General features: G+C 64.9%; 1 protein-coding gene across 1 annotated transcript; it reads left to right on the forward strand.

Annotated features, from left to right (window-relative positions):
• LOC142028426 (sodium/potassium-transporting ATPase subunit alpha-3-like) lies at positions 1-27,024 on the forward strand (the record flags this gene model as incomplete). Its single annotated transcript, XM_075022292.1, is given in 20 exon segments — positions 1-47; positions 5,154-5,237; positions 6,620-6,676; positions 7,639-7,698; positions 7,700-7,843; positions 8,236-8,349; positions 8,567-8,710; positions 10,674-10,791; positions 12,523-12,791; positions 13,614-13,812; positions 14,911-15,020; positions 16,148-16,282; positions 19,465-19,549; positions 19,552-19,656; positions 20,823-20,998; positions 22,262-22,398; positions 22,621-22,771; positions 24,805-24,973; positions 25,065-25,219; positions 26,901-27,024. Coding segments are annotated over 20 exon segments (2,542 nt in total), but the record flags the coding sequence as incomplete, so codon positions are not given.

Raw genomic sequence — 27,024 nt, forward strand, 5'->3', positions numbered from 1 at the left:
CCGGTTTTCCCCGTCCAGGTCCGGCTGCACCCGCCGCCGCCATGGGGGTACGTACGGGCCGGCTTGGGGGGGGGGGGGGGGAGAGGGGAAAGGGACCCCCCCCGGGGGTGGGCGAGGGGCTGGAAGGGGTGTGCAAGGGATGGGAGGGGTGTGCAAGGGGTGTGCGAGGTGCTGGGGGGGGGTGCGAGGTGCTGGGGGGGCGTGCGAGGGATGTGCAAGGTGCCGGGAGGGATGGGAGAGGTGCCGGGGGGGGCGTGCAAGAGATGGGTGAGGGGCTGGGAGGGGTGTGCAAGGGATGTGCAAGGTGTTAGGAGGGGTGTGCAAGGTGCTGGAGGGGCGTGCAAGGTGCTGGGAGGGGTGTGCGAGGGGTGTGCAAGGTGTTAGGAGGGGTGTGCAAGGTGCTGCAAGGGCGTGCAAGGTGCTGGGAGAGGTGTGCGAGGGGTGTGCAAGGTGCTGGAGGGGTGTGCAAGGTGCTGGGAGGGTGTGCAAGGTGCTGGGGGGGGCGTGCGAGGGATGTGGCAAGGTGTTAGGAGGGGTGTGCAAGGTGTTAGGAGGGGTGTGCAAGGTGCTGGGAGGGTGTGCAAGGTGCTGGAAGGGGTGTGCAAGGGATGTGCAAGGTGCTAGGAGGGGTGCTGGAGGGGTGTGCAAGGTGCTGGAGGGGTGTGCAAGGTGCTGGGAGGGTGTGCAAAGGATGGGCAAGGTGCTGGAGGGGTGGGCAAGGTGCTGGGAGGGGTGTGCAAGGGATGTGCAAGGTGCTGGGAGGGATGGGAGAGGTGCTGGAGGGGTGTGCAAGGTGCTGGGGGTGTGTGCAAGGTGCTGGGAGGGGTGTGCAAGGGATGTGTGAGTCGCTAGGAGGCGCGTGCAAGGTGCTGGGAGAGGTGTGCAAGGGATGGGCGAGGTGCTGGAGGGGCGTGCAAGGTGCTGGAGGGACGTGCAAGGGGTGTGCAATGTGCTGGGAGGGGTGCTGGAGGGATGTGCAAGGTGCTGGAGGGGTGTGCAAGGGGTGTGCAAGCTGCTAGGAAGGTCAGGCAAGGTGCAGATGGGTGTGCAAGGTGCTGGGAGGGGTGTGCAAGGGACGTGCAAGGTGCTGGGAGGGGCGTGCAAGGTGCTGGGAGGGGTGTGTGAGGTGCAGATGGGTGTGCAAGGCGCTAGCAAGATGGGCGAGGCTCGAGGAGGGGCGTGCAAGGCGCTAGCCAGGTGTGCAAGGGGCGTGCGAGGTGCAGGCGGGGCGTGCAAAGCCACGCGAGGCGCTGGCAAGGTGGGCGGGCGACGTGCGAGGTGCCGCAGGGGCGTGCAAGGGGCACCGGCTGAGTGTGCGGAGCCACCACCCGGCATCGCACGACGCTGTCGTGCAAGGGGCGTGCAAGGGGGGTGCAGGGTGTCGTCGCCCCCCCCCCCCCCGCTCCGTGGGAGCGTGCGAAGGTGCCGCAAGGGCCCCGTGCGAGGCGACACGCGTGACGTGCGACTCTTGCGTAACATGGGGCCACACGCGTGTGTTTTTCTCCCCTCCCCCCCCCCCTCCGCACACCCACGAGTGTTCCCGATCCCCGTGACACCCCCCCCGTGTCCCCGCGAGCGTGCCCCGGCCCGGCGTCACGAGTGTCCCCGTGCCCTTGTCCCTGTGCCAGCGTGCGTGGCCCTGGCCCTGAGAGTGCAAGTCCCCGTGCGCGTCCCCGTGCAAGCCACGCTGTCCCCGTGCGCATCCCTCCGTCCTGGTGCCCGCGCACGCCCGTGTCCCCCCCCCGCGCCCCTCGTGCACGTCCCCGTGCAAAACCCCGATGTCCCGCTCTTCGGACGCGCCCTCGTGCACGTCCCCGGTGTCCCCACGCGTGTCCTCGTGCACGGCCCCGTGCAAACCCCGACGTCCCCGTGCTCTCGCCCCCCCCACCCCCCCCACCCCCGTGTCCCCACGCGTGTCCTCGTGCACGGCCCCGCGTGTCCTCGTGCACGGCCCCGTGCAAATCCCAACGGCCCCGTGCTCGCTCCCGTGTCTCCGCAGTGCGTGTGCGCAGCCCCCCCCCCCCCCCCATAACCTTCCTCTCTCCTTCCCCCCCCCCCAAGCCAGGCTGCACCCCCCCCGGGGGGGGGGGGGGCTGCACCCAGCAGCCTCCCACCAATTAATTAGGGCGCTAATTAACCAGGGGACGCATTGACAGTGCAAAATCAGTGCCTTGTGCGGGGGGGGGGGGGGGGGGCAAGAAAAGGGTGCACACACCCCCCCCCGGAGAAAAGGGATTCCCAAGGAAAAAGGGAGGTCCCCCCAAAAAATTCTGTGCCCCCCCCCCCAAAAAAAAATTAGGGATTCCTCTAAAATAGGGAACTTTCCGGGAAATGGGGACCCCCCCCCCCCCCGTGGAAATAGGGACCCCCCCGTGGAAATGGGGACCCCCCCGTGGAAATGGCCCCCCCCCCAGGAAATAGGGACCCCCCCCGAAAACAGAGACACCCCCCCTTATGGAAACGAGCCCCCCCAGCTCTGGGGGGGGGGGGTATTTTAGGGCAGACCCCAATTTTTACACCCCCCCCCCCCATCAAACTGGGAGGGGGGGGTGTCTCCTGGCAGAATATTCCCCCCCCCCCCCAAGATGATGGGGACACGCTGGGGGGGGGGTTATCCCTGTGCCCCCCCCCCCATCCCCTGCAGTAGCTCGGGGTCACCCTGACCCAGCTGTCGGGGGGGGGGGACACACACACACGGGCGCCCCCCCCCCGCGCTGCGGCGTGGGCGACTGCAGCGTTGGCCGGGTGCCAGCCCCCCCCCCCGCACCCACGGGTGGTGATTTGGGGGGGGGACACACCCACCCACCCTATAGGACCCCCCCCCATAAAGCAACAGCTCTCACCCCCCCCCACCCCAAACCTGCCATCATCTTGGGGGGGGGGGTCTTTGTGCCCCCCCCCCGCAGTGATGCGTAGAGCAGGATCTCCCCCCCCCTCCAAATCTGGCCCCCCCCCCAAATGACACCCCCCCCCCCCCAGGGATGGGGGGTCCTGGCCAAAAATGGGGGGGGTCCCCCCACATCCCCCCATGGTGACCCCCCCAATTTGGGGGGGGGGCACCCCCAGACCCCAGGTAAGTATAGATAAATTGGGGGGGGGTCCCCCTTTTTCCCAGGGGGCCGCTATAAGGGAAACCCTATAGAACCCCCCCCCCCCATGCATGGGGGGGGGCCCCTCCCCCCCCCCCGGCCACCCCTCCCCCCTCGGTCAAGGCCGGATTAACGGGGGAGCAGATGGCGAGGGGGGGGGTCACCCACATCCCCCCCCCCCCCCCCGTGTCCTTGTGCTTGGGCTGGGGTGGAGGGGGGGGGGGCTGCTGTGCTGCAAAAGGGGGGGGGGGGTCGTGCTGCAGGGATTTGGGGGGGGCTGGGGTAGGATTTGGGGGGTCCCTGGGGGGGGTCCTGGGGCAGGATTTGGGGGGGGGGGTCCCTAGGGACTGGGGGGGGGGTTGGTGCAGGATTTGGGGGGGGTCCCTAGGGACTGGGGGGGGGCTGGTGCAGGATTTGGGGGGGGGGCAGGGGTCTGTAGGGTGTCCTGGTGCAGGATTTGGGGGGGGTCCCTAGGGACTGGGGGGGGGCTGGTGCAGATTTTGGGGGGTCCCAGGGGTCTGTAGGGTGCCCTGGTGCAGGGTTTGGGGGTCTCGGGGGGTCTCTGGGCAATGGGGTTCCCTTGGGGGGGGAGTTGGGGGTCCCTGGGTGATGGGCAGTGTAGGACCAGGGGTTTTTTTTTGGGGGGGGGGCGCTGTGGGGTCCCTGGGACCTTGCGGAGTCTGGGGTGGTCTGTGCTGCGGGATTGGGGGGGCTTGGGGGGGCTGCGGGGGTGCAGGACCCCTGCTATGGGCTCCCAGCTTTTTTGGGGGGGGTCATGCTGCAGGATCGTTTTTTTGGGGTGCAGGACCCCTGCTGTGGGCTCCTGAGCTCCTGGGGGGGGGTTATACTGCAGGATTGGGGTTATTGGGGTGCAGGACCCAGGATATGGGCTCCCAGGCTTTTGGGGGGGGGGTCATGCTGCAGGATTGGGGTTTTTGGGGTGCTGTGGGGGTGCAGGACCCCTGCTATGGGCTCCCAGCCTTTTTGGGGGGGGTCATGCTGCAGGATCGGTTTTTTGAGGTGCAGGACCCATAATATGGGCTCCCAAGCTCCTGGGGGGGGTCACGCTGCAGGATCGGGGGATTTTGGGGTTCAGGACCCAGGATATGGGCTCTCAGGCTTTTGGGGGGGGGTCATGCTGCAGGATTGGGGGATTTTGGGGTGCAGGACCCCTGCTATGGGCTCCCAGCCTTTTTGGGGGGTCATGCTGCAGGATCGGTTTTTTGAGGTGCAGGACCCATAATATGGGCTCCCAAGCTCCTGGGGGGGGTCACGCTGCAGGATTGGGGGATTTTGGGGTGCAGGACCCCTGCTATGGGCTCCCAGCCTTTTTGGGGGGGTCATGCTGCAGGATTGGGTTTTTTGGGGTGCTGTGGGGTGCAGGGACCTTGCAGGGTCGGGGGGGGGGAGCATAATCCGTGCTGCAGGATTGGGGATTTGGGGGTGCAGGGCGGTGGGATTTGGGGGTGCAGGACCCCTGCTATGGGCTCCCAGCCTTTTTGGGGGGTCACGCTGCAGGATTGGGGGTTTTGGGGTGCAGGACCCCTGCTATGGGCTCCCAGCCTTTTTGGGGGGGTCACGCTGCAGGATTGGGGGGATTTTGGGGTGCAGGACCCCTGCTATGGGCTCCCAGCCTTTTTTTTGGGGGGTCATGCTGCAGGATTGGGGGATTTTGGGGGTGCAGGACCCCTGCTATGGGCTCCCAGCCTTTTTGGTGGGGGTCATGCTGCAGGATTGGGGTTTTTGGGGTGCTGTGGGGGTGCAGGACCCCTGCTATGGGCTCTCAGCCTTTTTTGGGGGGTCACGCTGCAGGATTGGGTTTTTTGGGGTGCTGTGGGGGTGCAGGGACCTTGCAAGGTCGGGGGGGGGGGGAGCATAATCCGTGCTGCAGGGTTGGGGATTTGGGGGTGCAGGGCGGTGGGCTTTGGGGGTGCAGGGCGGTGGGCTTTCAGGGCCTACGGCGCGGGGGTCAGAGCAGCCGAGGGGGGGGTGCGGGGCCCCCCAGCGTAAACCCCCCCCCCCCAGTACGGCGGCTCCGACAGCTACCGCGTGGCCACCACGCAGGACAAGGGGGGCGAGAAGGAATCCCCCAAAAAGGGGAAGAGCAAGACGAGGGACCTGGATGACCTCAAGAAGGAGGTGGCCATGGTGAGTGGGGGGGGTTTGGGGGGGGGCTGGGGTCGTTTGGGGGGGTGGGGGGGGGGCTGGGGCGCAAGGTAGGGGCGGTTTGGGGGGGGCTAGGGGGGGTTTGGGGGGGCTGGGGGGATTGGGGGGCAGGAGATGGGCAGTTTGGGGTGCGTGGTGGGGGGGCTGGGGTAATTTGGGGGCAGTTGGGGGGTCTGGGGCAATTTGGGGGGGCGATTGGTGGGGGTCTGGGGGCAATTTGGGGGGCAGTTGGGGGGGTCTGGGGCAATTTGGGGGGCGATTGGTGGGGGTCTGGGGCAATTTGGGGGGCAGTTGGGGGGGTCTGGGGTAATTTGGGGGGCAGTTGGGGGGTCTGGGGCAATTTGGGGGCGATTGGTGGGGGTCTGGGGCAATTTGGGGGGCAGTTGGGGGGTCTGGGGCAATTTGGGGGGCAGGAGATGGGCAGTTTGGGGTGCATGGTGGGGGGTTTGGGGGGGTCTGGGGCAATTTGGGGGGCAGTTGGGGGGGTCTGGGGCAATTTGGGGGCAGGAGATGGGCAGTTTGGGGTGCATGGTGGGGGGTTTTGGGGGGGTCTGGGGCAATTTGGGGGGCAGTTGGGGGGGTCTGGGGCAATTTGGGGGGCAGGAGATGGGCAGTTTGGGGTGCATGGTGGGGGGTTTGGGGCAATTTGGGGGGCAGTTGGGGGGGTCTGGGGCAATTTGGGGGCGATTGGGGGGGGTCTGGGGCAATTTGGGGGGCAGTTGGGGGGTCTGGGGCAATTTGGGGGGCAGGAGATGGGCAGTTTGGGGTGCGTGGTGGGGGGTTTGGGGGGGTCTGGGGCAATTTGGGGGGCGATTGGTGGGGGTCTGGGGCAATTTGGGGGGCAGTTGGGGGGGTCTGGGGTAATTTGGGGGGCAGTTGGGGGGTCTGGGGCAATTTGGGGGGCGATTGGGGGGTCTGGGGCAATTTGCGGGACAGTTGGGGGGTCTGGGGTAATTTGGGGGGCAGTTGGGGGGTCTGGGGCAATTTGGGGGGCAGGAGATGGGCAGTTTGGGGTGCATGGTGGGGGGTTTGGGGGGGCTGGGGCAATTTGGGGGCGATTGGGGGGACTGGGGCAATTTGGGGGGCGATTGGTGGGGGCCTGGGGCAATTTGGGGTGTACGATGGGGGTTTGGGGGGCTCGGGGCAATTTGGGGTGCAGCTGGGGGGGTCTGGGGCAATTTGGGCATCTGATGGGGGGTTTGGGCAATTTGGGGTGCAGCTGGGGGGGTCTGGGGCAATTTGGGGGGGCTGCATGCAGTAGGGGGGCAGTTTGGGGGGCTGCAAACAGCGGAGAGGGGTGGAGGGCAGTTTGGGGGGGCCAGGGATTTTTTTTTGGGGGGGGGGGTCTCACCCTTCTCCCACAGACAGAGCACAAGATGTCGATCGAGGAGGTCTGTAGGAAATACAACACGGACGTGCAGGTGAGACCCCCCCCCAAAAAAAAACAGGGGGGGTCCCTTTTGGGGTGTCCCCCCCCCCCCGGGGTCTCCCTCCTGAGAGCCTTTGCTTTTGGGGGGGGTCTCTTTTGGGGTCCCCTATAGGACTCTGCCCTTCCCTTTTGGGGTCCCTTTTGGGGTCTCTCCTGGGGTCACCTTTTTGGGATGCCCCCCCCGGGGTCTTTGCTTTGGGGGGGGGGGCATTTTGGGGGTGTCTCTTGGGGTCTGCCTCCCCATGGGGGGGGGTCTCTTTTGGGGGGGTCTGCCTTTCCCCCCAACTGCCCCTTTTGGGGGGTCCCTTTTGAGGGTCCCCATAGGGCTCTGCCCCTCCCCTTGGGGGGGGGTGTCTGTTTTTTGGGGGGGGTCTGGTTTTTTGGTGGGGGGGTCTGTTTTTGGGGGGGGGTCTGTTTTTCTGGGGAGGGTCTCCCCACTCGGGGGTCCCTTTTGGGGATCTCGAGGTGTCTGTCTCCCTTTTGGGGGTCCCTTTTTGGGGTCCCCCTTTCCCCATCGATGTCCAATTGGGGGGGGGTCCCTCTTGGGGGTCTTCTCCCTGCTGGGGGGGGGGTCTCCCCATTAGATAGTCCCCTTTTTTTGGGGGGGGGGGACACACACACCCTCACAAGGTGTTTCCCCTCTTTTTTGGGGTCTCTTCCAGGGACCCCCATAGGGGGGGTCTGTTTTGGGGTCCCCCTCTCCAAGGTACATCCATTTAGGGGGTCACTTTTGGGGGGGGCACTTTTGGGGGGGCTTCTCTGCCTGGGGGGGGGGCATCTCCCCATTTGAGGATCCCCTTTGGGGTCTCCCCATGAGGGGGGGGGGTCACCCCTGCAGGGTCTCTCCCCCCTTTCTGGGGTCTCTTCCAGGGATTTTGGGGAGGGGGTTCTATTTTGGGGGTCCCCCTGACCCCCCCCCTTTTTTTTTTTTTTTTTTTTTGGGGGGGGGGGCAGGGTCTGACCCACAGCAAGGCGCAGGAGATCCTGGCGCGGGACGGCCCCAACGCCCTGACGCCCCCCCCCCACGACCCCCGAGTGGGTCAAATTTTGCCGGCAACTTTTCGGGGGCTTCTCCATCCTCCTCTGGATCGGGGCCATCCTCTGCTTTTTGGCGTACGGCATCCAAGCCGGCACCGAGGACGAACCCTCCAACGACAATGTAGGGGGGGGGTCCCCGGGGGGGGGGCAAAAATTGGGGGGGGGGGGCAATTAGGGAGGGGGCTGATGGGGGCAACGGTACCCAGGAGCTGTGGGGCAATGGTGCCTTGGGGGGGGGGGGGGGCTGGTGGAGTAAGGGGGGGGGGGCTGGTGAAGCAAGGGGGGGGCAGCTGTGCCCCAGATTTTGGGGGGGGGGCAATGGGGGGGGTAATTGTACCCCAAATTTTGGGAAAAAACTGCCCTGGGGGCAACAGGGGCTAATGGGGGGGGGGGGTGTAACCATGCTGGCAGATGGGGTGCCCCCTAAGAGGGGCTTTGTTGGGGGGCACGACCCACCCCCCCTGATCCATGCTGACCCCCCCCCCCAATTTTTTTCATCCCCCCCCCCCCCAGCTGTACCTGGGCATCGTCCTGGCCGCCGTCGTCATCATCACCGGCTGCTTCTCCTACTACCAAGAGGCCAAGAGTTCCAAAATCATGGAGTCCTTCAAGAACATGGTGCCCCAGGTGGGGACCCCCCGGGGGGGGGGGCAAATTTGGGGTGGGGGGGGCAGATATTTGGCGGGGGGGGGGGCAGATATTTGGTGGAGGAGCTGATCTATGGAGGCGGAGGCAGAGGGATGCAGCTGGGGATGGAGTAATGGGGTGGGAAGGGGATGCTGTGCCCCCCCCTCTAAATTTGTTGTGCCCCCCCCCCCCAATTTATGTGTACCCCCCCCCCCAGCAAGCCCTGGTGATCCGGGAGGGGGAGAAGATGCAGGTGAACGCGGAGGAGGTGGTGGTGGGCGACCTGGTGGAGGTCAAGGGGGGGGACCGCGTCCCCGCCGACCTGCGCATCATCTCGGCACACGGCTGCAAGGGCTGCAAGGTGGGGATCCCCCCCCCCCCCCCAAAAAAAAAAAAAAAAAAAATGCACGGACACCCCCGCATGCCCAGAGACCCTGAAATGTATAGAGCCCCCCCGCATGCCCTCCCCAAGCCCCCACCTCTGCATGGACACCCCTTACCCCCCCCCCCCCCACCACACACCCTGCATGGGACTCAGTGGACCCCCAGCCCCCCCCCACCTTTCAGAGACCCCCCCACCTCACAGAGACCCCCTCCCCACTCTGCAGGAACCCCTGGACCCACTAACCTTGCATTGAGCCCCCCCAGGAGCTCCATGGACCCCCCCCAACTTGCAAAGATCCCCCCAGGAGCCCCCCAACTTGCAGAGACACCCCCCCAGGACCTCTATGGATCCCCCAGGACCCCCCCCCAAAACTTGCAGTACCCCCCCAGGAGCTCCGTGGACCCCCCAGGAGCTCCGTGGACCCCCCCCAAAACTTGCAGTAACCCTCTAGGAGCTCCGTGGACCCCCCAGGAGCTCCATGGACCCCCCCCAAAACTTGCAGTACCCCCCCAGGAGCTCCCTGGACCCCCCCAGGAGCTCTGTGGACCCCCCAGGAACTCCATGGACCCCCCCAAAACTTGCAGTAACCCCCAGGACCTCCGTGGACCCCCCCCCCCAGAAGCTCCACGGACCCCTCCCAACTTGCAGCCCCCCCCCAAGACCCCCACGCACCCCAAAACTTGCAGAAAATCCCCCCAGGAACTCCATGGACCCCCCCCAAAACTTGCAGTAACCCCCCAGGAGCTCCCGTGGACCCCCCCAGGAGCTCCGTGGACCCCCCAGGAACTCCATGGACCCCCCCCAAAACTTGCAGTAACCCTCTAGGAGCTCCCTGGACCCCCCAGGAGCTCTGTGGACCCCCCAGGAGCTCCATGGACCCCCCCCAAAACTGCAGTACCCCCCCAGGAGCTCCGTGGACCCCCCAGGAGCTGCATGGACCCCCCCAAAACTTGCAGTAACCCCCAGGACCTCCGTGGACCCCCCCCCAGAAGCTCCACGGACCCCTCCCAACTTGCAGCCCCCCCCCCAGACCCCCACGTACCCCAAAACTTGCAGAAAATCCCCCCAGGAACTCCATGGACCCCCCCCCAAAACTTGCAGTAACCCCCCAGGAGCTCCGTGGACCCCCCCAGGAGCTCTGTGGACCCCCAGGAACTCCATGGACCCCCCCAAAACTTGCAGTAACCCCCCAGGACCTCCGTGGACCCCCCCCCCAGAAGCTCCACGGACCCCTCCCAACTTGCAGCCCCCCCCCCCAGACCCCCACGCACCCCAAAACTTGCAGAAAATCCCCCCAGGAACTCCATGGACCCCCCCCAAAAACTTGCAGTAACCCCCCAGGAGCTCCGTGGACCCCCCCAGGAGCTCCGTGGACCCCCCAGGAACTCCATGGACCCCCCCCAAAACTTGCAGTAACCCCCCAGGAGCTCCGTGGACCCCCCAGGAACTCCATGGACCCCCCCCCAAAACTTGCAGTAACCCTTTAGGAGCTCCGTGGACCCCCCCAGGAGCTCTGTGGACCCCCCAGGAACTCCATGGACCCCCCCCAAATTTGCAGTAACCCCCCAGGAGCTCCGTGGACCCCCCCAGGAGCTCTGTGGACCCCCCAGGAACTCCATGGACCCCCCCAAAATTTGCAGTACCCCCCCAGGAGCTCCCTGGACCCCCCCAGGAGCTCCATGGACCCCCCCAAAACTTGCAGTAACCCCCCAGGACCTCCGTGGACCCCCCCCCCAGAAGCTCCACAGACCCCTCCCAACTTGCAGCCCCCCCCCCCAGACCCCCACGCACCCCAAAACTTGCAGAAAATCCCCCCAGGAGCTCCATGGACACCCCTCCAAGGCGCTTTACGGACCCCTCACCTTGCAGAAACCCTCTCCAAGCCTTTCAGGGACCCCCCCCCCCAAAAAAAAAAAAAACCTAACGTGCCCCCCCCCAGGTGGATAACTCCTCGCTGACGGGGGAGTCGGAGCCCCAAACCCGCTCCCCCGACTGCACCCACGACAACCCCCTGGAGACCCGCAACATCACCTTCTTCTCCACCAACTGCGTCGAGGGTGAGCTGGGGGGGGGGCTTGGGGGGGTCCCCCAAAGGGGTTGGGGGTCCCTGGGGCTGGCTGAGGGTGGATTGGGGGTCGCCCGAGGGAAATTGGGGGGTCTCTAGGGCCAGCTAGAGGGGGTTAGGGGGTCTTTGGGTAGGTTTGGGGGGGGGCCTTGGGGTCTTTAGGGGGTCCCCCAGGAGGTTTGGGGGGTCCCCTGGTGGGTTTGGGGGTGCCTTGGGGTCTTTAGGGGGGTCCCCTGGTGGGTTTGGGGGTGCCTGGGCTGCCTGCAGGGATGCTTTGGGATCCTCGGACCATTTTGGGGGCTGTTTTGGGGGTCCCTGAGCCCATTTTGGGGGTCCCTGAGCCCCTTTGGGATCCTGGACCATTTGTGGGGCTGTTTTGGGGATCCCTGAGCCATTTTGGGGGTCCCTGAGCCCCCTTTTGGGATCCTGGACCATTTGTGGGGCTTTTTTTAGGGATCCCTGAGCCATTTTGGGGTCCTGGACCATTTGTGGGGCTGTTTTGGGGGTCCCTGAGCCATTTTGGGGGTCCCTGAGCCCCTTTTTTGGTCCTGGACCATTTTGGGGGCTGTTTTGGGGATTCCTGAGCCATTTTGGGGGTCCCTGAGCCCCTTTTGGGGTCTTTTTTGGGGTCCTGGACCATTTGTGGGGCTGTTTTGGGGATCCCTTAGCCATTTTGGGGGTCCCTGAGCCCCTTTTGGGATCCTGGACCATTTGTGGGGCTGTTTTGGGGGATTCCTGAGCCATTTTGGGGTCCCAGACCATTTGTGGGGCTGTTTGGGGGGTCCCTGAGCCCCTTTTGGGATCCTGGACCATTTGTGGGGCTTTTTTTAGGGATCCCTGAGCCATTTTGGGGTCCTGGACCATTTGTGGGGCTGTTTTGGGGGTCCCTGAGCCATTTTGGGGGTCCCTGAGCCCCTTTTGGGTTCCTGGACCATTTGTGGGGCTGTTTTGGGGGTCCCTGAGCCATTTTGGGGGTCCCTGAGCCCCTTTTGGGTTCCTGGACCATTTGTGGGGCTGTTTTGGGGGTCCCTGAGCCATTTTGGGCATCCCTGAGTGCGTTTCGTGGTCCTGGACCATTTGTGGGGCTGATTTGGGGGTCCCTGAGCCATTTTGGAGGTCCCTGAGCCCCTTTTGGGATCTTGGACCATTTGTGGGGCTGTTTTGGGGGTCCCTGAGCCATTTTGGGGGTCCCTGAGCCCCTTTTGGGATCCTGGACCATTTGTGGGGCTTTTTTAGGGATCCCTGAGCCATTTGGGGCATCCCTGGGTGTGTTTTGGGTTCCTGGACCATTTGTGGGGCTGTTTTGGGGGTCCCTGAGCCATTTTGGGGGTCCCTGAGCCCCTTTTGGTGTCCTGGACCATTTGTGGGGCTGATTTGGGGGTCCCTGAGCCATTTTGGGGGTCCCTGAGCCCCTTTTTTAGTCCTGGACCATTTGTGGGGCTGTTTTAGGTGTCCCTGAGCCATTTTGGGGGTCCCTGAGCCCCTTTTGGGATCCTGGACCATTTGTGGGGCTGTTTTGGGGATCCCTGAGCCATTTTGGGGGTCCCTGAGCCCTTTTTGGGATCCTGGACCATTTGCGGGGTTTTTTTAGGGATCCCTGAGCCATTTGGGGCATCCCTGGGTGTGTTTCGGGTTCCTGGACCATTTGTGGGGCTGTTTTGGGGTCAGGACCATTTTTGGGGGTCCCTGACCTCCCCCCTCGTGTCCGTCCCCCCCCCCTCAGGGACGGCCCGGGGGGTGGTGATCGCCACGGGGGACCGGACGGTGATGGGGCGCATCGCCACGCTGGCCTCGGGGCTGGAGGTGGGCAAGACCCCCATCGCGGTGGAGATCGAGCACTTCATCCAGCTGATCACCGGCGTCGCCGTCTTCCTCGGCATCTCCTTCTTCATCCTCTCCCTCATCCTGGGCTACACCTGGCTGGAGGCCGTCATCTTCCTCATCGGCATCATCGTCGCCAACGTCCCGGAGGGGCTGCTGGCCACCGTCACCGTACGTGGCGGGGGGGGGATATATGGGGTGCAGGGGGTCCGAGGGGGGATGCAAGGGGGCTGGGGGTGTGTTGGGGGGTCATGGGCAATGGGGGGGGGCTACAGGTCCAGGATTGGGGTGCAATGTTTTGGGGTGGGGGTCCGAGCATGCAATGGGGGCTTGTGGATCCAGAATTGGGGTGCAATAGGGGGTCCGTGCTTGCAATGGGGGCTTATGGATCCAGGATTGGGGTGCAATGTTGAGGGGGGGCTCTGCGCATGAAATGGGGGCTTATGGATCCAGAATTGGGGTGCAATGTTGGGGGGGGTCCGCGCATGCAATGGGGGCTTGTGGATCCAGAATTGGGGTGCAATAGGGGGTCCGTGCTTGCAACCGGGGGCCATGCATGCAACGGGGGGCTGCGGCTCCAGGATTGGGGTGCAATGTTTTGGGGTGGGGGTCCGAGCATGCAATGGGGGCTTGTGGATCCAGGATTGGGGTGCAATGTGGGGGGGGGGTCCGCGCATGCAATGGGGGCTTATGGATCCAGGATTGGGGTGCAATAGGGGGTCCGTGCTTGCAATGGGGGCTTATGGATCCAGGATTGGGGTGCAATGTTGGGGGGGGGTCCGAGCATGCAATGGGGGCTTGTGGATCCAGAATTGGGGTGCAATGTTTTGGGGTGGGGCCCGAGCATGCAATGGGGGCTTATGGATCCAGGATTGGGGTGCAATAGGGGGTCCGTGCTTGCACGGTGGGGCCACACACGCCGTGGGGTCTCTGTCACCGTGCCGAGGGGTACGGACCCCCACCCCAATTCGAACCCGCGCCCCCCCCCCCAAGGTGTGCCTGACGCTGACGGCCAAGCGGATGGCGCGGAAGAACTGCCTGGTGAAGAACCTGGAGGCGGTGGAGACGTTGGGGTCCACCTCCACCATCTGCTCCGACAAGACGGGGACCCTCACCCAAAACCGCATGACGGTCGCCCACATGTGGTTCGACAACCAGATCCACGAGGCCGACACCACCGAGGACCAGTCGGGTGGGTGTGGGGGGGGGGGATTTGGGGGGGGCTGGAGATGATTTGGGGGGCTGGGGGGCTACTGGGGGGCTGTGGGGAGGGGACTGGGGGAGTCAGAATGAGGGCAGAGGGGGCTGGAGATGATTTGGGGGGCTACTGGGGGGCTACTGGGGGGCTACTGGGGAGGGACTGGGGGAGTCAGGGCGAGGGCAGAGGGGGCTGGAGGTGATTTGGGGGGTACTGGGGGGGGTCAGGGAGGGCTGGGGGGCTACTGGGGGGCTGTGGGGAGGGACTGGGGGAGCCAGAGTAAGGGCAGAGGGGGCTGGAGGTGATTTGGGGGGCTGGGGGGCTACTGGGGGGCTACTGGGGGGCTGTGGGAAGGGACTGGGGGAGTCAGAATGAGGGCAGAGGGGGCTGGAGATGATTTGGGGGGCTACTGGGGGGCTACTGGGGGGCTACTGGGGAGGGACTGGGGGAGCCAGAGTAAGGGCAGAGGGGGCTGGAGATGATTTGGGGGGCTGGGGGGCTACTGGGGGGCTACTGGGGGGCTGTGGGAAGGGACTGGGGGAGTCAGGGCGAGGGCAGAGGGGGCTGGAGGTGATTTGGGGGGCTACTGGGGAGGGACTGGGGGAGCCAGAGTAAGGGCAGAGGGGGCTGGAGGTGATTTGGGGGGCTGGGGGGCTACTGGGGGGCTACTGGGGGGCTGTGGGGAGGGACTGGGGGAGTCAGGGCGAGGGCAGAGGGGGCTGGAGGTGATTTGGGGGGTACTGGGGGGGGTCAGGGAGGGCTGGGGGTCTACTGGGGGGCTGTGGGGAGGGACTGGGGGAGTCAGAATGAGGGCAGAGGGGGCTGGAGGTGATTTGGGGGGCTACTGGGGGGCTACTGGGGAGGGACTGGGGGAGCCAGAGTAAGGGCAGAGGGGGCTGGAGGTGATTTGGGTGGGGGGGGGAGAAATTGGGGTCCCGGGGGGGAATTGGGGTTTTTGCAGCACTGAGGTGAGAGCTTGGGTGGGGGGAGAGGGGAAACCTGAGCCCTCCCCCACTTTGGGCACCCCACTGACACCCACCCCCCCTCCCCTTGTGTGTGTGCCCCCCCCCCCCCGTGTGTCCCCCCCCCCAGGCACTGCCTTTGATAAGAGCTCAGCCACTTGGGTGGCCCTGTCCCACATCGCCGGGCTCTGCAACCGGGCGGTCTTCAAGGGGGGGCAGGAGAACGTCCCCATCCTCAAGGTGAGGGGCTGGGATGGGGGGGGGGGGGCTGAGGGGGTGGGGGGTGCGTCGGTCCTATGGGGCATGGGAAGGGTTTGGGGGTCCCTGGGGGTCCCATAAGGCATGGGAAGGGTTTGAGGGGGGGGCTGGATGTGCCATGGGAAGGGTTTGGGGGTCCCTGGGGGTCCTATAAGGCATGGGAGGGGTTTGGGGGGGGGGCTGGATGTGCCATGGGAAGGGTTTGGGGGTCCTATAGGGCATGGAAAAGGTTTGGGGGTCCCTGGGGGTCCTATAGGGCATGGGAAGGGTTTGGGGGGTCCTGGAGGGTCCTTTAGGGCACAGGAAGGTTTGGGGGTCCCTGGGGTCCCATAAGGCATGAGAAGGGTTTGGGGGGGGGCTGGATGTGCCATGGGAAGGGTTTGGGGGTCCTATAGGGCATGGGAAGGGTTTGGGGGTCCCTGGGGGTCCTATAGGGCATGGGAAGGGTTTGGGGGTCCCTGGGGGTCCTATAGGGCATGGGAAGGGTTTGGGGGGTCCTGGAGGGTCCTTTAGGGCACAGGAAGGGTTTGGGGGTCCCTGGGGTCCCATAAGGCATGAGAAGGGTTTGGGGGGGGGGCTGGATGTGCCATGGGAAGGGTTTGGGGGTCCCTGGGGCACAGGAAGGGTTTGGAGTCCCTGGGGGGTCCTATAGGGCATGGAAAGGGTTTGGGGGGGTTGGATGGTGCCATGGGAAGGGTTTGGGGGTCCTATAGGGCATGGAAAAGGTTTGGGGGTCCCTGGAGGGTCCTATAGGGCACGGGAAGGATTTGGGGGTCCCTGTAGGGTCCCAGGGGAAGGGTTTGGAGGTCCCTGGGGGTCCTATAGCGCACAGGAAGGGTTTGGGGGTCCTATAGGGCACAGGAAGGGTTTGGAGGGTCCTTGCAGGGTCCCAGGGCAAGGGTTTGGGGGTCCCTGGGGGTCCTATAGGGCATAGGAAGGGTTTGGGGTCCCTGGGGGTCCTATAGGGCATGGGAAGGGTTTGGGGGTCCCTGGGGGTCCTATAAGGCACAGGAAGGGTTGGGGGTCCCTGTAGGGTCCCAGGGGAAGGGTTTGGGTCCCCCCTGGGATGTGGGGGGTCCCTTCCTCACCCTGTGCCCCCCCCCCCGCAGCGTGACGTGGCCGGGGACGCCTCGGAGTCGGCGCTGCTGAAGTGCATCGAGCTTTCCTCCGGCTCCGTCAAGGTGATGCGGGAGAGGAACAAGAAGGTGGCCGAAATCCCCTTCAACTCCACCAACAAGTACCAGGTACCCACGAGGGCCCCCCCCCCCAAAAAACCGACGGGACCCCAACCCTCAGGGTCCCCCAAACCCTCAGCATCCCCCCCAAACCTGTGGGGTCCCCCCCAAACCCTCAGCATCCCCCCCAAACCTGTGGGTCCCCCCCCAAACCCTACAGAGTCCCCTCCATCCCTCATGGACCTCAAACCTCTTGAGGGGGTCTCCAAGCCCCTTGGGTCCCCCCAAAACCTGTGGGGACCCCCCCCCAAGAGCCACCAGGTACCCCCAGCCCCACAGACCCCTCAAACACCCACCGGCTGTCCCCCCCCCAGACCCATAAGATCCCCCCCAGACCCACCAAGACCCCTAAACCTGCAGACCCCTCAAACACCCACCGGGTGTCGTCGTCCCCCAGACCCATAAGATCTCCCCCAGACCCACCAAGACCCCTCAAACACCCACTGGGTGTGTGTCCCCCCCCAGACCCATAAGATCCCCCCCAGACCCACCAAGACCCCTCAAACACCCACCGGGTGTCCCGTCCCCCCCCAGACCCATAAGATCCCCCCCAGACCCACCAAGACCCTAAACCTGCAGACCCCTCAAGCCCCCCCCAGACCCATAAGATCCCCCCAGACCCACCAAGACCCCTCAAACACCCACTGGGTGTCCCCCCCCCCCAGACCCACCAAAACCCCTAATCCTGCAGACCCCTCAAGCCCCCCAGACCCAAAAGATCCCCCCCAGACCCACCAAGACCCCTAAACCTGCAGACCCCTCAAGCCCCCCCCAGACCCATAAGATCCCCCCCAGACCCACCAAGACCCCTCAAACACCCACCGGGTGTCCCCCCCTCCCAGACCCACAAGACCCCTAAACCTGCAGACCCCTCAAGCCCCCCCACCAGACCCAAAAGATCCCCCCCCCCCCAAGACCCCTAAACCTGCAGACCCCTCAAACACCCACCGGGTGTCCCGTCCCCCCCAGACCCAAAAGATCCCCCCAGACCCACCAAAACCCTTAAACCTGCAGACCCCTCAAGCCCCCCCCAGACCCAAAAGATCCCCCCAGACCCACCAAAACCCCTAAACCTGCAGACCCCTCAAGCCCCCCCCAGACCCAAAAGATCTCCCCCCCAAGACCCTAAACCTGCAGACCCCTCAAGCCCCCCCCAGACCCAAAAGATCTCCCCCCCCCCAAGACCCCTAAACCTGCAGACCCCTCAAGCCCCCCCAGACCCATAAGATCCCCCCCAGACCCACCAAGACCCCTCAAACACCCACCGGGTGTCCCGTCCCCCCCCAGACCCATAAGATCCCCCCCAGACCCACCAAAACCCCTAAACCTGCAGACCCCTCAAGCCCCCCCCAGACCCAAAAGATCCCCCCCCAAGACCCCTAAACCTGCAGACCCTCAAGCCCCCCAGACCCAAAAGATCCCCCCCAGACCCACCAAGACCCTAAACCTGCAGACCCCTCAAAGACCCACCGGGTGTCCCCCCCCCCCAGACCCACCAAAACCCCTAAAGCTGCAGACCCCTCAAGCCCCCCCCAGACCCAAAAGATCCCCCAGACCCACCAAGACCCCTAAACCTGCAGACCCCTCAAGCCCCCCCAGACCCATAAGATCCCCCCCAGACCCACCAAGACCCCTCAAACACCCACTGGGTGTCCCCCCCCCCCAGACCCACCAAAACCCCTAATCCTGCAGACCCCTCAAGCCCCCCCCAGACCCAAAAGATCTCCCCCCCCCAAGACCCCTAAACCTGCAGACCCCCTCAAGCCCCCCCAGACCCAAAAGATCCCCCCCAGACCCACCAAGACCCCTAAACCTGCAGACCCCTCAAACACCCACCGGGTGTCCGTCCCCCCCAGACCCAAAAGATCCCCCCAGACCCACCAAGACCCCTAAACCTGCAGACCCCTCAAGCCCCCCCAGACCCAAAAGATCCCCCCCAGACCCACCAAGACCCCTAAACCTGCAGACCCCTCAAACACCCACCGGGTGTCCGTCCCCCCCAGACCCAAAAGATCCCCCCAGACCCACCAAGACCCCTAAACCTGCAGACCCCTCAAGCCCCCCCCAGACCCAAAAGATCCCCCAGACCCACCAAGACCCCTAAACCTGCAGACCCCTCAAGCCCCCCCCAGACCCATAAGATCCCCCCCAGACCCACCAAGACCCCTCAAACACCCACTGGGTGTCCCCCCCCCCAGACCCACCAAAACCCCTAAACCTGCAGACCCCTCAAGCCCCCCCAGACCCAAAAGATCCCCCCAGACCCACCAAGACCCCTAAACCTGCAGACCCCTCAAGCCCCCCCCAGACCCATGAGATCCCCCCAGACCCACCAAAACCCCTAATCCTGCAGACCCCTCAAGCCCCCCCAGACCCAAAAGATCCCCCCCAGACCCACCAAGACCCCTAAACCTGCAGACCCCTCAAACACCCACCGGGTGTCCGTCCCCCCCAGACCCAAAAGATCCCCCCAGACCCACCAAGACCCCTAAACCTGCAGACCCCTCAAGCCCCCCCCAGACCCAAAAGATCCCCCCAGACCCACCAAGACCCCTAAACCTGCAGACCCCTCAAGCCCCCCCAGACCCATAAGATCCCCCCCAGACCCACCAAGACCCCTCAAACACCCACCGGGTGTCCCCCCCCCCCAGACCCACCAAAACCCCTAAACCTGCAGACCCCTCAAACACCCACCGGGTGTCCGTCCCCCCCAGACCCAAAAGATCCCCCCAGACCCACCAAGACCCCTAAACCTGCAGACCCCTCAAGCCCCCTCCAGACCCAAAAGATCCCCCCAGACCCCCCAAGACCCCTAAACCTGCAGACCCCTCAAGCCCCCCCCAGACCCATAAGATCCCCCCCAGACCCACCAAGACCCCTCAAACACCCACCGGGTGTGTCCCCCCCCCCAGACCCACCAAAACCCCTAAACCTGCAGACCCCTCAAGCCCCCCCCCATCCCTCCAGAGGCCCCTAAGCCCCCCCCCAAGCCCCCCAACCCCCCCCCCCATCCCCACCCCCCCCCCCCATCACACTAATCCCCTACCCAGTCCTGGCAGGATGGGATTCCCAGGATTTACTGGTGTGGAAAATCCCCCCCCTCTCCGTGGGTGGCAATTAGGAGGGAGGGGGGGGACAACCACCACGCAGGGGAGGGTGACGCTGACCTTGGGACCCCCCCCCCGCCGCAGCTTTCCATCCACGAGACCGAAGACCCCAACGATAACCGGTACCTGCTGGTGATGAAGGGGGCTCCGGAACGGATCCTGGACCGCTGTTCACCATCCTGCTGCAGGGCAAGGAGCAGCCCCTGGATGAGGAGATGAAGGAAGCGTTCCAAAACGCCTACCTCGAGCTGGGGGGGCTGGGGGAGAGGGTCCTGGGTACGCATTTTGGGGGGGGGGGCCTGGGGATGGGGTTGAGTGGGGTATGGGGGTCCCCCGAGGGGAGAATCTCCTGGGGATGGGGTTGTGAGGGGGTCTGGGGGCTTCCAGGAGGGGGGTATGTCGTGGGTGAGGGGCTGAGGGGGGTCCTGGGGGTCTCGGGGGGGGGATATGTCCTGGGTGACGGGGCTGAGAGGGGTCCTGGGGGTCTCGGGGGGGGGTTATGTCCTGGGTTAGGGGGCTGAGGGGGGTCCCTGGGGGTCCCTGGGAGGATGATGATGTTCTGAGTAGGGGGCCGAGGGGGTTCCTGGGGGCTCCCAGGGGGTCCCTGGGGGGGTTATGTCCTGGATGAGGGGGCTGAGGGGGGTCCTGGGGGTCTCGGGGGGGGGATATGTCCTGGGTGAGGGGGCTGAGAGGGGTCCTGGGGGTCCCTGGGGGGGGGATATGTCCTGGGTGAGGGGGCTGAGGGGGGTCCTGGGGGTCTCGGGGGGGGGATATGTCCTGGGTTAGGGGCTGAGGGGGGTCCCTGGGGGGGTTATGTCCTGGGTGAGGGGCTGAGAGGGGTCCTGGGGGCTCCCAGGGGGTCTCTGGGGGGTTTATGTCCTGGGTGAGGGGGCTGAGAGGGGTCCTGGGGGTCTCGGGGGGGGGATATGTCCTGGGTTAGGGGGCTGAGGGGGGTCCTGGGGTCCCTGGGGGGGGATATGTCCTGGGTGAGGGGGCTGAGGGGGGTCCTGGGGGTCTCGGGGGGGGGATATGTCCTGGGTTAGGGGGGTCCTGGGGGTCCCTGGGGGGTTATGTCCTGGGTGAGGGGGCTGAGGGGGGTCCTGGGGGTCCCTGGGAGGATGATGATGATCTGAGTAGGGGGCTGAGGGAATTCCTGGGGGGGTCTCAGTGGGGACATGCCCTCCCTATGGGGCTGGGGGGGGGGGTTGTCACTGCTGAAGCCCACCCTGGGCACCCTTGGGGGTCTTTTTTTTTTTTTTTGGGGGGGGGGGCGCTCCCTCCTGGCTCAGAGACCCCTGCAGCGCCCACCGCTCCCCCAAACATCTGGGGCAACATCTGTGCGAAGGGCAGGGGGGGGCAGAAGGGGGTGTGGGGGTACAGAAGGGAGGTGCGGGGGTGCAGGGGGGGGGGGTCTCACCTCATACCCCCCCCCCAAAAAAAAGGCTTCTGCCACTTCTACCTGCCGGAGGAGCAGTACCCCAAGGGCTTCGCCTTCGACTGCGACGACGTCAACTTCGCCACCGACAACCTCTGCTTCGTGGGGCTCATGTCCATGATCGACCCCCCCCGCGCCGCCGTCCCCGACGCCGTCGGCAAATGCCGCAGCGCCGGCATCAAGGTACGACCCCCCCCCAAAAAAAAAAAAACCAAAAAACCAAAAAAACCCCCAAAACCCTCCAAGGAGGGCTCGTGTCCCCCCCCAGACCCCCATGGGGCCCCTTCTCCATCCTTCCACCCCCCAGCCCCCCCCAATCCCCAAGCTGGGGGGGTCACCCCTCTCTTTGTGTCATGTCCCCCCCCAAAAAAAAAACCCCAAACCCCCCAAAACCCCCCAAAACCCCTCCAAGGAGGGCTCGTGTCCCCCCCCCAGACCCCCATGGGGTCCCTTCTCCATTCTTCCACCCCCCAGCCCCCCAATCCCCAAGCTGGGGGGGTCACCCCTCTGTCTGTGTCATCCCCCCCCCCAAAAAAAACCCCAAACCCCCCAACCCCCCCCAAAACCCCCCCAAAACCCCTCCAAGGAGGGCTCGTGTCCCCCCCCAGACCCCCATGAGGTCCCTCCTCCATCCTTCCACCCCCCAGCCCCCCCAATCCCCAGGCTGGGGGGGTCACCCCTCTCTTTGTGTCATGTCCCCCCCCCAAAAAAACCCCCAAACTCCCCCAAACTCCCCCAAAACCCCCCAAACCCCCCTAAACCCCCCAAAACCCCTCCAAGGAGGGCTCGTGTCCCCCCCCAGACCCCCATGGGGTCCCACCTCCATCCTTCCACCCCCCAGCCCCCCAGTCCCCAAGCTGGGGGGTCACCCCTCTCTTTGTGTCATGTCCCCCCCCAAAAAAAAAACCCCAAAACCCCCCAAAACCCCCCAAAACTCCCCCAAAGCCCCCCCAAACCCCCCCAAAACCCCCCCAAAACCCCTCCAAGGAGGGCTCGTGTCCCCCCCAGACCCCCATGGGGTCCCTTCTCCATCCTTCCACCCCCAGCCCCTCAATCCCCAAGCTGGGGGGGTCACCCCTCTGTCTGTGTCATCCCCCCCCCCCAAAAAAAAACCCAACCCCCCCAAAACCCCTCCAAGGAGGGCTCGTGCCCCCCCCCAGACCCCCATGGGGTCCCTCCTCCATCCTTCCACCCCCCAGACCCCCAATCCCCAGGCTGGGGGGGTCACCCCTCTCTTTGTGTCATGTCCCCCCCCCCAAAAAAAACCCCAAACCCCCCCAACCCCCCCCAAAACTCCCCCCAAACCCCCCCAAAACCCCTCCAAGGAGGGCTCGTGTCCCCCCCCCAGACCCCCATGGGGTCCCTTCTCCATCCTTCCACCCCCCAGCCCCCCAATCCCCAGGCTGGGGGGGTCACCCCTCTCTTTGTGTCCCCCCCCCCCCCAAGGTGATCATGGTGACCGGAGACCACCCCATCACGGCCAAAGCCATCGCCAAGGGGGTGGGCATCATTTCGGAGGGGAACGAGACGGTGGAGGACATCGCCGCCCGCCTCAACATCCCCGTCAGCCAGGTGAACCCCAGGTAAATTAATTAATTTTTTTTGGGGGGGGGGGGCAATATGGGGGGGGGGGATTTGGGGGTGCTGGGGAGGAGCTGGGCTGGAGGGGAAAGGGGATTTTTGGGGAGCGCGATGGGGGGGGTGTTGATGGGGGGTGTTGAGTGGTGTTGGGGGGCAAGGGGGGGGTCTTGGGGTGTCTGACCCCCCCCCAATGTGTGTGTGTGTGTCCCCCCCCCAAAAAAAAGGGACGCCAAAGCCTGCGTGATCCACGGCACCGACCTGAAGGACATGTCCTCGGAGCAGATCGACGAGATCCTGCAGAACCACACCGAGATCGTCTTCGCCCGCACGTCCCCCCAGCAGAAGCTCATCATCGTCGAAGGCTGCCAGCGCCAGGTCGGGGGGGGGGGAACCGGGACCCCCCCCCCCCAAAAAAAAAAAAAAAAATAAAATACACCCCCTGGGGGTCCTCAACCCCACCCCCGGCATCTTTCCTTGGGCGCCCTGAACCCCCCCCTAAAAGCAGCTCCGGGATTTCCCACTGCGGGGTGGTCCCGCTCTTCATCCTCACCCCCCCCCCCCAGGCCCCTCCTCATCCTCATCCTCACCGTCCCCCTCCTCATCCTCATCTTCATCATTATGGGATGGGGATGGTCCCCACCGCCATGGGGTGTCCCCCTCCTCATCCTCATCTTCATCCTTATGGGATGGGGATGGTGCCCACCGCCATGGGGTGTCCCCCTCCTCATCCTCATCTTCATCCTTATGGGATGGGGATGGTGCCCACCGCCATGGGGTGTCCCCCTCCTCATCCTCATCTTCATCCTTATGGGATGGGGATGGTCCCCACCGCCATGGGATGTCCCCCTCCTCATCCTCATCTCATCATCCTTATGGGATGGGGATGCTCCCCACCGCCATGGGGTGCCCCCTCCTCATCCTCATCTTCATCATCATTACGGGATGGGGATGGTCCCCACCACCATGGGGTGTCCCCCTCCTCATCCTCATCCTCATCTTCATCATTATGGGATGGGGATGGTCCCCACTGCCATGGGGTGTCACCCTTCTCATCCTCGTCTTCATCATCATTATGGGATGGGGATGCTCCCCACGTCCCCACCACCATGGGGTGTCCCCCTTCTCATCCTCATCCTCATCTTCATCATTACGGGATGGGGATGGTCCCCACCGCCATGGGGTGTCCCCCTCCTCATCCTCATCCTCATCCTTATGGGATGGGGATGGTCCCCACCGCCATGGGGTGTCCCCCTCCTCATCCTCATCTTCATCATCATTACGGGATGGGGATGGTCCCCACCGCCATGGGGTGTCCCCCTCCTCATCCTCATCTTCATCCTTATGGGATGGGGATGGTGCCCACCGCCATGGGGTGCCCCCTCCTCATCCTCATCTTCATCATTATGGGACGGGGATGGTGCCCACCGCCATGGAGTGTCCCCCTCCTCATCCTCATCCTCATTATGGGATGGGGATGCTCCCCACGTCCCCACCACCATGGGGTGCCCCCTCCTCATCCTCATCTTCATCCTTATGGGATGGGGATGGTCCCCACCGCCATGGGGTGTCCCCCTCCTCATCCTCATCTTCATCATCATTATGGGATGGGGATGGTCCCCACGTCCCCACCACCATGGGGTGTCCCCCTCCTCATCCTCATCTTCATCATTACGGGATGGGGATGGTGCCCACCGCCATGGGGTGTCCCCCTCCTCATCCTCATCTTCATCCTTATGGGATGGGGATGGTGCCCACCGCCATGGGGTGTCCCCCTCCTCATCCTCATCTTCATCCTTATGGGATGGGGATGGTCCCCACCGCCATGGGGTGTCCCCCTCCTCATCCTCATCTTCATCTTCATCCTTATGGGATGGGGATGGTCCCCACCGCCATGGGGTGTCCCCCTCCTCATCCTCATCTTCATCCTTATGGGATGGGGATGGTGCCCACCACCATGGGATGTCCCCCTCCTCATCCTCATGGGATGGGGATGGTCCCCACCGCCATGGGGTGCTCCCTCCTCATCCTCATCTTCATCATCATTACGGGATGGGGATGGTCCCCACCGCCATGGGGTGTCCCCCTCCTCATCCTCATCTTCATCCTTATGGGATGGGGATGGTGCCCACCGCCATGGGGTGTCCCCCTCCTCATCCTCATCTTCATCCTTATGGGATGGGGATGGTGCCCACCGCCATGGGGTGCCCCCTCCTCATCCTCATCTTCATCATTATTATGGGATGGGGATGGTCCTCACCGCCATGGGGTGTCCCCCTCCTCATCCTCACCCCAACTTTTTGGTCCCCAGGTTGCCATCACGGTGGGGATGGGGATGGTGCCCACCGCCATGGGGTGTCCCCCTCCTCCTCCTCCTCCTCCTCTTCCTCACCCCGCTTTCGGGTCCCCAGGGCGCCATCGTGGCGGTGACGGGGGACGGGGTGAACGACTCCCCCGCCCTGAAGAAGGCCGACATCGGGGTGGCCATGGGCATCGCCGGCTCCGACGTCTCCAAGCAGGCGGCCGACATGATCCTCCTCGACGACAACTTCGCCTCCATCGTCACCGGCGTGGAGGAAGGTCAGGGCCGGGAGGGATGGGGTCTTGGGTGGGGGGGGGGGGCTGGGAGACACCCACCCCCCCCCGGTGACGCCCATCCCCGTCCCCTCAGGCCGCCTGATTTTTGACAACCTGAAGAAATCCATCGCCTACACCCTGACCAGCAACATCCCCGAAATCACGCCCTTCCTCCTCTTCATCATGGCCAACATCCCCCTGCCCCTGGGCACCATCACCATCCTCTGCATCGACCTGGGCACCGACATGGTGAGCGGGGACCCCCCCCCAAATCCGGGGTGCCACCAACAACCCCCCGGAACCCCCTGTGATGGGACCATGAAGCCCCCCAGGGATCTCCCCGCCTGCTCCAGGCACCGTGGGGACCCCCCCAGTACCCCCAAAATATGGGGAGCCCCCCCTTTCCCAACCCTGGGGACCCCAAAACCCCCCAGGGACCCCCCCAAATCCTGGGTGCCACCAACACCCCTCCAAAATCCCCTGTGATGGGACCACCAAGACCCCCCCCAGGCACCATGGGGACCCCCCCAGTACCCCCAAAATATGGGGACCCCCCCCTTTCCCAACTCTGGGGACCCCAAAGCCCCCCAGGGACCCTCCCCCAAATCCTGGGTGCCACCAACAACCCCCCGGAACCCCCTGTGATGGGACCATGAAGCCCCCCAGGGATCTCCCCGCCTGCTCCAGGCACCGTGGGGACCCCCCCAGTACCCCCAAAATATGGGGAGCCCCCCCTTTCCCAACCCTGGGGACCCCAAAGCCCCCCAGGGACCCCCCCAAATCCTGGGTGCCACCAACACCCTGTGATGGGACCACCAAGACCCCCAGGGACCCCTCCAGGCACCGTGGGGACCCCCCCAGTATCCCCCAAAACATGGGGACCCCCCCCTTTCCCAACCCTGGGGACCCCAAAGCCCCCCCAGGGACCCCCCCAAATCCTGGGTGCCACCAACACCCCTCCAAAATCCCCTGTGATGGGACCACCAAGACCCCCCCCAGGCACCATGGGGACCCCCCCAGTACCCCCAAAATATGGGGACCCCCCCCTTTCCCAACTCTGGGGACCCCAAAGCCCCCCAGGGACCCTCCCCCAAATCCTGGGTGCCACCAACACCCCCCGAAACCCCCTGTGATGGGACCATGAAGCCCCCCAGGGATCTCCCCGCCTGCTCCAGGCACCGTGGGGACCCCCCCAGTACCCCCAAAATATGGGGACCCCCCCCTTTCCCAACTCTGGGGACCCCAAAGCCCCCCCAGGGACACCCCCCCCAAATCCTGGGTGCCACCAACACCCTGTGATGGGACCACCAAGACCCCCAGGGACCCCTCCAGGCACCGTGGGGACCCCCCAGTATCCCCCAAAATATGGGGACCCCCCCCTTTCCCAACCCTGGGGACCCCAAAGCCCCCCCAGGGACCCCCCCAAATCCTGGGTGCCAGCAACACCCCTCCAAAATCCCCTGTGATGGGACCACCAAGACCCCCCCCAGGCACCATGGGGACCCCCCCAGTATCCCCCAAAACATGGAGACCCCCCCCTTTCCCAACCAGCAAAGACCCCTGGGGACCCCAGGGACCCCCCAAAACCTGGGCACTACCACAACCCCCCCCCCCCCAAAAGTCCCCTGTGATGGGATCCCGGAGACCCCCACGGACACCATGGGGACCTCCCCCAGCACCCCCAAACCACGGGGTGTCCCCCCCCTTCCCCAACCACCCCTGCCCCCCAGGGGACCCCCCCCCAAAAAAAAACCCCTTGTGACCCCCCCAGGACTCCCCAAACCCTCTAGGACCCTTCCCAAGGTGCTGGAGTCCCCCCCCCCTTTGCCCCTATCCCCCCTCCGCAGCCTGCGCCTAGCAGTTTAGGGGTGGGGTAGGGGGGGGACCCCAAAAAGTGGGGTGACCCCCCCCATGCCCCCCCCCCCCCAAGGTCCCCGCCATCTCGCTGGCCTACGAAGCGGCCGAGAGCGACATCATGAAGCGGCAACCCCGAAATCCGCGATCCGATAAATTGGTGAACGAGCGGCTCATCAGCATGGCTTACGGGCAGATCG

Source organism: Buteo buteo, unplaced genomic scaffold (genome assembly GCF_964188355.1).
Source record: "Buteo buteo unplaced genomic scaffold, bButBut1.hap1.1 HAP1_SCAFFOLD_360, whole genome shotgun sequence".
Classification (NCBI taxonomy): Eukaryota; Metazoa; Chordata; class Aves; order Accipitriformes; family Accipitridae; genus Buteo; species Buteo buteo.